Source organism: Elephas maximus, chromosome X, assembly GCF_024166365.1.
Source record: "Elephas maximus indicus isolate mEleMax1 chromosome X, mEleMax1 primary haplotype, whole genome shotgun sequence".
NCBI lineage: Eukaryota > Metazoa > Chordata > Mammalia > Proboscidea > Elephantidae > Elephas > Elephas maximus.
In genome coordinates, this window is record NC_064846.1 from 26,654,851 (window position 1) to 26,663,459 (window position 8,609).

Here is an 8,609-nt window from a genome sequence, read left to right on the forward strand (position 1 = left end):
ACACCTTCTCACTGTGGTGCCGGCAAAGAATATTGAATATACCATGGACCGCCAAAAGAACCAACAAACTTGTCTTGGAAGAAGTATAAGCAGAAGGCCCCTTAGAAACACGGTTGGTAAGACTGTGTCTTACATACTTTGGACATGTCGTTAGGAGGGATCAGTCCCTGGAGAAGGGCATCATGCTTGGCAAAGTACAGGGTCAGTGGAAAAGAGGAAGACCCTCGATGAGATGGACTGACACAGTGGCTGCAACATTGGGCTCAAGCACCAGGCAGTGTTTTGTTCCGTCCTGTGGTACACAGGGTAGCTATGAGTCAGAACCGATTCGATGGTGCCTAACAACAACAATCTTTATGGGAGCAGATTGCCAGGTCTTTCTCTTACAGAGCTGCTGGGTGGGCTCGAACCGCCAACCATTCAGTTAGCAGCCAAGAGCTTAACTGTTGTATCACCAGGGCTCCTTCTTGGAGTACTAAAACAAAACAAAACAAACTCATTGCAGTCGGTCGAGTCGATTACGACTCATAACAACCCTGTAGGACAGAGTAGAACTGCCCCATAGGGGTTCCAAGGAGCAGCTGGTGGATTCGAACTGCCGAACTTTTGGTTAGCAGCTGTAGCTCTTAACCACTGTACCACCAGGATACTAAACACCTGTAATATTGAGTCTGGAGGGTTGGGATGGGAAAGCAAGTTGGCTACAAACGACTGTCGTGTAATGGAGGGAGATCTGTTCTGTGTGGCTAGAAATGATGGGGAACAGATACATGGCAGGTTTGGGTTCATTCCAAGGAAGTAATTTTGGATATTTCGATGGTACTTGTTGCCCTGGTAAATAGTGATCTTCCTGTCTCTAGAAATATCCAAGAAGAGACCACGTAGCCCCTTGCCAATACCTGGGTATTTCCAAAGTGAGGCCCGCCTTGGTAGCCTGACCTATTAGCAAAGTTCATGGTGGTAATCTGAGGCAGAAAGGAGCCCTGATGGCGCAATGGTTAAGCGCTTGGCTGCTAACTGAAAGGTTGGCGGTTCAAAGTCACCCAGCAGTTCTGTGGGAGAAAGACCTAGCAATCTGCTCCAGTAAAGATTAAAAAAACAGCCAAGAAAACCCTGTGGGGTAGTTCTACCCTGTTACATGGGGTCACTATGAGTCAGAACCAACTTGATGATATCTAATAACAACAATCTGAGGCAGGGAGGCTGGAAGAAGAAGCTCGCAGGTGGGATAAGGAGGACAGAAGAGAGCGATGAGAAAAATGGCAGGAGGATCTTGACATCTCTTCTCCATGTATAAGTACGATACACACACACAGGGAACTTTCAGCTTTGGAAATGATATTTAATCGGAGTCACTGATAGCAGGGCCTGATGGGGGGAAGGACAATCATCTCTGAATCTCTAAACTTCTGAGAAGGTCTCAGTTTTGTTTTTTTTTTAAAAAAAAAAGACCAAAAAAACACCTACAGGCAGCTGTGGCAATTAACATCAGAAGAGGATAAAAACATGCTGATGACTCACTGGAGCGCCTTGCTCTGGGAGACCAAAAGGAGCTGGGCTACTCAGCCTATGACTCTGTCCCAAGGTTACAAGGACAAAGACAAAGGTCGCTGGGCAGTGGACCCTTGATCCCAAGGGGTCAATTGTCTAGGACTGTAGGGAAGAGGGTGAGCAGGACACCTCCCAGAAATGAAGTCAGGTACCTGGATTCAAATTGTTGCAAAATCACCTACTGGCTGCATGACCTTGGTTAGACAAGTGATGTCACCTGCAAGGAGCCCTAAACCAAAAAAAAAAAACAAAAACCATTGAGTCGATTCTCATTCATAGCGACCGTATAGGACAGAGTAGGACTGCCACATAGGGTTTCCAAGGCTATAATCTTCATGGAAGCAGACTGCCACATCTTTCTCCCATGGAGCGGCTGATGGGTTTGAACTGCCAACCTCTTCGTTAGCAGCCAAGACAAAAACAGTAACCATGTGGGCTTTGCTTGTGGAAGTGGAGCCAGTCCCAATGACGTTTAGAGAGAGCACTCTCAGTTCAGTGCCCAGCTCATGGAAAGTACTTGGCACCACATCAGTACACTTCAGGATCCGCTGGGGCGTTTCTCGCATTGACATAGCCAAGAAGCCCTTGGGGATGATTTGGGGCTGCCACCTTCTCCCCTCAGCAGCCTGTCGGCACCTGCTTCTACATCTCATCTGGGCCCATCTGACACTGTTACATGACCCTGTGGCCCATATCCCATGTGTTGAGGGCAGGGCCTGTCAGCCCAAGCTAGTCTATAACACAGAAGGTGTGACAAGCAACAGGGCCTAGAGCTACCCAGGACCCACTAGGGGAGAAACTAGCTTTTCCGCTTCACCCTGGGCCTCACCATGGACCACCGGGGCTTTCTCAACCACCCATCCTACCCTACTTGAGCTGCTTACTCAGTTCCTGTTTCACAAAGAAACAAGGAAGTGAAGAGCCAGGCCGGCCTCAGGGCAGGAGCTGGCTGAGTTGGGGTGCCTCCCGCTCCCAGCTGTGATGAGCCATGGGGGGCAGGGACAGACAGGGAAGAAACAGTTGCTATTGCATCTTTCATATTTCTGTTATTTCTTTGGCAGCGAGTGTGCCCACCTACTGGTTTGAGGAAGTGTCCACTGAGTTGGTAAAATTCACTGCTGACGTGGTTTAGCGGGGTGAAGAGTAGCCAGCCCAGCCCCTTCCGAGGGCCTAACCAGTGAAGAGCTTGAGCCAGCTGGCTGGCAAATGAGAAGGGAATGACTTCGTTATCGTTTGTAAAATGAACTCTTCAGACTATTCACGTGTGTATATGTATGTATGTATGCATCATTTTGCCCATGCCCATTTCTATTCCAAAAAAGATTTAAAGTGTCAAGAAATGTGGTTAAGGACCATCATCATTACAGTTGTCACTGCTGGGGGACCTCAAAAAGGTCCTCTTAGACCTCAGTTTGCTCATCAAAGGCAGTAAAGGAGTGACAAAATAACAAGTTGCCATCAAGTGGATTTTGATTCACGGTGGCCGCATGTGTGTCAGAGTAGAACTGTCTTCCAGAGGGTTTTTAATGGCTCATTTTTCAGAAGTAGAATGCCAGGCCTTTCTTCTGAGATACCTCTGGGTGGACTTGAACCTACAACCTTTCAGTTAGCAGCAGAGCGAGTTAACCATTTGCAGTACCCACAGACTCCACCGTCAGGATGCTGGGAATTTAATACTAGCTCTGTCCCCAACAGGCTATGTGACCTTTAGTAAGTCCCTTCCTCTTTCTGGGCTACCATTGAAGTTTCCTTATCTGTACAATGAAGGAATTGAAGCAGTTTTTCATTTGCTTGTTTATTTATTTGTTGAGTCATGGAGCTCCCATCCAGGACCGGCAACATATTTGTGGGGCCCAGTGCAAAATGAAAATGCAGGCCCCCTCGTTCAAAATATAAGAATTTCAAGACGACGATAGCAGGACATTAAACCAAGCCTGGGCACTTCTGAGTGAGGGGCTCTGTGTGCTTGGACAGGTCACACTCCCATAAAGCCAGCCCCACAACAACTTCAAATAAAGTGCTATGGGAAGCCCAGAAGGGCTGCTTTTTGTTGGAGCTCTCTCTGCTTTCTTTGGCAATCCCTGCGCCATTTCTGAGGAACCTCGGGCTCCAGGGAGCCTAGCTGGAAAAACATATGTTAGCTATTCCCTGAAAAGCCTTTCTGAGGCATTGGTGACCTAGTAGTAGAATTCTCACCTTCCATGGTGGAGAAACCTCAGGCACAGGCACCACCCGCCTGTCAGTGGATGTTTGCATGTTGCTATGCTGCTGAACAGATCTCAGCAGCACTTCCTGGGACTAGGAAGAAAGGCCTGGTGATCTACTTCCAAAAATCAGCCAATGAAAACCCTGAGGATCACACCGGTCTGAGCCACAACCCATCATGGTGATGGCAAAGGACCAGGCAGCATTTCATTCCGTTGTGCATGGGGTCACCGTGATTTGGGCTGACACAATGGCAGCTAATGACAACAAAAAGCCTTTCCAGTCTGGGCTATTTACACATAAAATTTGGATCCCAGATCCCTTCCTTACCTACCTCCAAAGGTGAGGCAAGGGTTGGACTAGCGATGAGCAAGTAAGAGCATTATCTCTTGTCGGTGTGACTTCCTGGCTTATAGAGGGTTGTCACATCCGGGTCTTGTGAGCCTCTTACCACAATCGCAATAGGAAGGCGGTACAGGGATTTTACAGAAAGAGTAATTGAAGACTGGAGAGGTCAAGTGACTTGCCCAAGGCCACACAGCTGGCACAGCTGGGGCTAAAACCCCAGAATCCTAATTCCTAGGAAAAGTGGCTCTTCTGTAGGGCCCTCTCCACAGCAGCAATCAGTAGGTGAGGAGCGGTTTGGTAAGCCCCACCCTCCAGCAAAAAAATGAAGGATGAGAGACCAAGGGGACATTTATTTATATTCACTTCACAACGGTGTGTGGGTGTCTTGCTGTGTGTGCCCCCTCTCCCTGCATGGTCCAGAGTCTGGCCATCCAGGTCCCAAGGAAGAGAGGAAGTGGGGGTAGCTGCGGCCGCTTCTGCAGCCATGCTTGTGGAAGGTCTCGATCCCAAGATGGAGGACTGGAAGGGGCAGTTAAATTATGGGGACCAGCCGTCAGGCAGAGCTTGGGGTCTTGCACTGAAGAGACAAAAGGCTAGCATGTGAGCTGCCCTGGGTTGAAAGTCCTGGTCAGGCACCCAGTGACCTCTTGCTGCCCATGGCCTACCAAACCCCAGGAGCAAGTGCCAGGGTGCCAAGTTGAAGGTGTGGGCTGGCAGGCCCTGGGGAGGCAGTGTGGTGCAGGGAATACGAGTTGGGTCTTTGCTTCTCATCAGCTGTGTGATCCTGGCCAAACCTCAGTTTCCTCATCTGTGAAATTGTTAGGTTCGGTCGAGTCTACTTTCAACTCATAGTGACCCCATGTGACAGAGTAGAACTGTCCCATAGGGTTTTCTAGGCTGTAATCTTTACAGAAGGAGCCCTGATGGTACAGTGGTTAGCACTCAGGTGTTAACTGAGAGGTCGGTGGTTTGAACGCACTAGCTGCTCTGCAGAAAAAAGATGTGGCAGTCTGCTTCCACAAAGATTAAAGCCCAAAAAACCAAGCCCATTGCTGTCTAGTCAATTCTGACTCATAGTGACCCTATAGGACAGAGTAGAACTGCCCCATAGGGTTTCCAAGGAGTGCCTGGTAGATTCGAACTGCTGACCTTTTTGGTTAGCAGCCGAGCTCTTAACCACTACAGCCTTGGAAACCCTATGGGGCAGTTCTACTCTGTCTTAAAGGGTTGCTATGAGTTGGAATTGATTTGGCGGCAATGATTTTTTTGGAATCTTTATGGAAGCAGATAACCAGGTCCTTCTCCCACAGAGCCACAGGGTGGGTTCAAACGGCTGACCTTTCGGTTAGCAGCGGAGCATTTAACCGTTGCACCATCAGCACTCCCATCCATAAAGTGGTGAGAGCCGTATCACTTGACCTTCTCTGAGAGAGCGGGTTCTGGAGTCGTCTAAGTGGGTTGAATCCTGCTTCTTTCATGGACCTGGTGAGTGACCCTGAAGGAGTTGGTTCATCTCTCTGAGCCTCACTCACTCAGTCCCCTCAACCTGAAAATGGGAATGCTAAAAGTAACTTTCATAAGGTTTTCACTGGCTAATGCTTTTCAGAGGTAGACTGCCAGGTCCTTCTTCCTAGTCTGTCTTAGTCTGGAAGTTCAGCTGAAACCCATCCTCCACGGGTGACCCTGCTGGTATCCGAATACCGGTGGCATAGCTTCCAGCATCACAGCAGCACACAAGCCCCCACAGTACGACAAACTGACAGACACGTGGGGGGTGCAACAATGAGCTCAAGCATAGCAACAATTGTGAGGATGGTGCAGGACCGGGCAGTGTTTTGTTCTGTTGTGCATGGGGTCGCTATGAGTCGGAACCGACTCGACGGCACCTAACAACAACAAAAGTAACTTCTCATAGGATCTTGTAGGGATCACATGAGAAAATGCATGTAAAGCTTTTAGCACAGTACCTGGTCCATACTAACCCAACCCAATCCAACCCAACCCAACCCATTGCTGTTGAGTTGATTGCAATTCATAGCTGATGGATTCAAACTGCTGAACTTTTGGTTAGCAGCTGAACACTTAACCACTACGCCACCAGGGCTCCTGATCCATACTAAACACTCAGTAAATGGTAGAGATGATGATGAGGATGACGACTTTAATTTTATTATTACTAGATGTCTTTGTGGGCGAGCAGATGAGAGAGCAAACTACTCAGCAAACGGGCCCACCGTTGGGGCCTACTAGCTCTCAGGGAAGGGGGTCAGGGATAAGGCCTTTTCATGCAAGCAGCAGTGGGGGTAACCGAAGAAGGTCACTCTCACACCCAGCAAACTAGGCCTGGTGGCCCTGGGGGTGGACTCCTCTGACTGGTGCCTTTGCAAGTACCCTGCCCCAGAGACTTGGTTCTCCCCTTCCCAGCCACCTCACCCCTGACCCTGGCTATGTTCCTTTGGGCAAAGGTGCTGGCTACAACTTCTCTGGACCACACTCGACAAGTCCCCCAGTGTGGGGCTCCCCTCTGGCCCCTCCCTCCCCTCCACAGCCACCACACCTTTAGCACAGGTGGTTGGCTGGACATGTGTGTGTGTGTGTGTGTGTACCACTGCTCACACGCATACACACACACGCATGCTCACAGGCACATTCTCAAGCCCATGTGCTCCCCAACTGAGCTTCTGGGAACCTCACATCCCCGCCCCCACCTTCCCCACCACAAAAACCACAGGTAACAGCAGTCTCCAGCAACACAGCAGACACAATGCAAAACCCAGAGGCAGGCGTGGTTGCCAGGGTGTTTTAAGTATCTAGCAGGATGTGAGCCCAGGTGGCTAACGGCCGCCCCCCTAGAGACAACTCTTCTCACCCTAACAGAGGGCTCATCAACTGGGGACAGGGTGGGAAGGAGGAGAGAGGATTCTGCCTGGTGCTGAAGGGCAAAAGAGGGGCTGGTAGATTCATCGTGGCTCCACCATCTCCCAAGCAAATGTTGTACGTCCTTGGGCAAGTCCCACCCCTACCTGGAGCTCAGTTTTCCTGTCTGTAAAATGGGGGAACCAGACAAGGCGAATGGCTATCCAACGATGCAGCGAGGATTTAATAGTGTTGTCACAGTGTGCCCTGGAACTTTAAAAACAAATCCGCTGCTGTTGAGTTGATTCTGATTCATGGCGACCCCATGTGTTACAGAGTAGAACTGCTCCATAGGATTTTCTTGGTTATAATCTTTACAGAAGCAGATCACCAGGCCTTTTTTCCATGGTGCTACTGAGTGGGTTCGAACTGCCAACCTTTAGGTCAACAGTCAAACATAAACCGCTTGCATCACCCAGGCTAGGGAAGTACGGGATAGTAACTGGGTGGGGCTGTTCTAGCTGTTCCCCCAATTTCTGGTAGGGCCACATCTCACAGACAAATCCCCCCAGCTCTCCTGTCACTCAGCACAGAGCCTACGTGGGGTTCAGGAGAGATGGGCTCACATGCTGAGGGGCTGGTCTACAGGCACCTTCCCTGGCTGCCCTCCAGCTACAGCCCCCACCCCCCCCCCCCACACCCCGCTACTCTGTTTCCCGGACCCTGGGGTGGCAGTCTGCAAATGAAAGGCCTCAACTACCCTTCCTTCCTCTCTCTCCGGCGGCACAGCAGACAGCCCCAAGGGAGCCCTCGTTCCTTTGGCCCTGTGGCTATAGCCAGGAAGCCATTGTTTGGCTGGGGACAGATGGGCTGCGGCCAGAGGCTGTTTCAAGGGCATGGAAAGACCAAAAGTAGGGGCTAATTTGGTTGAGAGCAGCTCTGGCTACTCCAGCAGGTGGAGATAGGGTAGGGCTCTCCCAGGGCCATGAGCCACTGGAGGTGGGGGCACTGCCCCATTGGTCTTGGGTTTTTGGAGGGAGCAGTGGCAGCAGGATCTGCCAGGTAGGGCCAACTGGGCTCATGGGAGGGAAGGGACTAGCTGGCCCTCCTATCGTGAGGTCTGCGGTTGGGAGCTGAGGGTGAGGTGTACAAGCCCAGAGGAGGCCCACCCAGGGCCAAAAGCCCTGTCCCCCTGGGCTTGGTCCTGGAGAAGGAGGCCAGGGCAATAGCTTCCAGGCCATGGCCTGATGGTGGTGGTGGTGACGGTGGTGGGAGTCTTGGGTGGTGTGTACGGTGCAGGGTGATGGGAGCTGAGCCAGTGAGCCCCACATCTAGGAAGAGGGTCAGCATGGGAGTCTGGAGCTTCTAGATACTCCAGCTGAGGATGGCAAGAGTGGAAGCAGCCAACACAGCGGCCAGGGAGGCAGTGTCCGGGGCCCTGGCAGCCAGGGGTTCTGTGTGCTGCTGCAGCCACTCGAACTCTTCCAGCAGCTGGCGCCTCTGCAGCTCCGGGCCTACCTTCTCACGTATGGTCTTGTAGTAGCTGTTCAGATGCTGGAGCTGCAAAAGGTAGGAGGGGTGAGGGCCATCCCAGACCAAGCTGCCAAGACGTGAGGTCTGGGTGCCATCCAATCCCCTGATGGGCTATT

At 51.1% G+C, this 8,609-nt stretch overlaps 1 protein-coding gene across 1 annotated transcript in view; it reads right to left on the reverse strand.

Annotated features, from left to right (window-relative positions):
- Nucleotides 1-7,665: 7,665 nt before the first annotated feature.
- Nucleotides 7,666-8,609, reverse strand: part of XPNPEP2 (X-prolyl aminopeptidase 2) — a 29,833-nt gene continuing 28,889 nt past the window's right edge. The window contains 1 exon segment of the mRNA XM_049872381.1: nucleotides 7,666-8,520. Within this exon segment, the coding sequence (XP_049728338.1) occupies nucleotides 8,326-8,520 (195 nt within the window). The 3' untranslated portion in view covers nucleotides 7,666-8,325.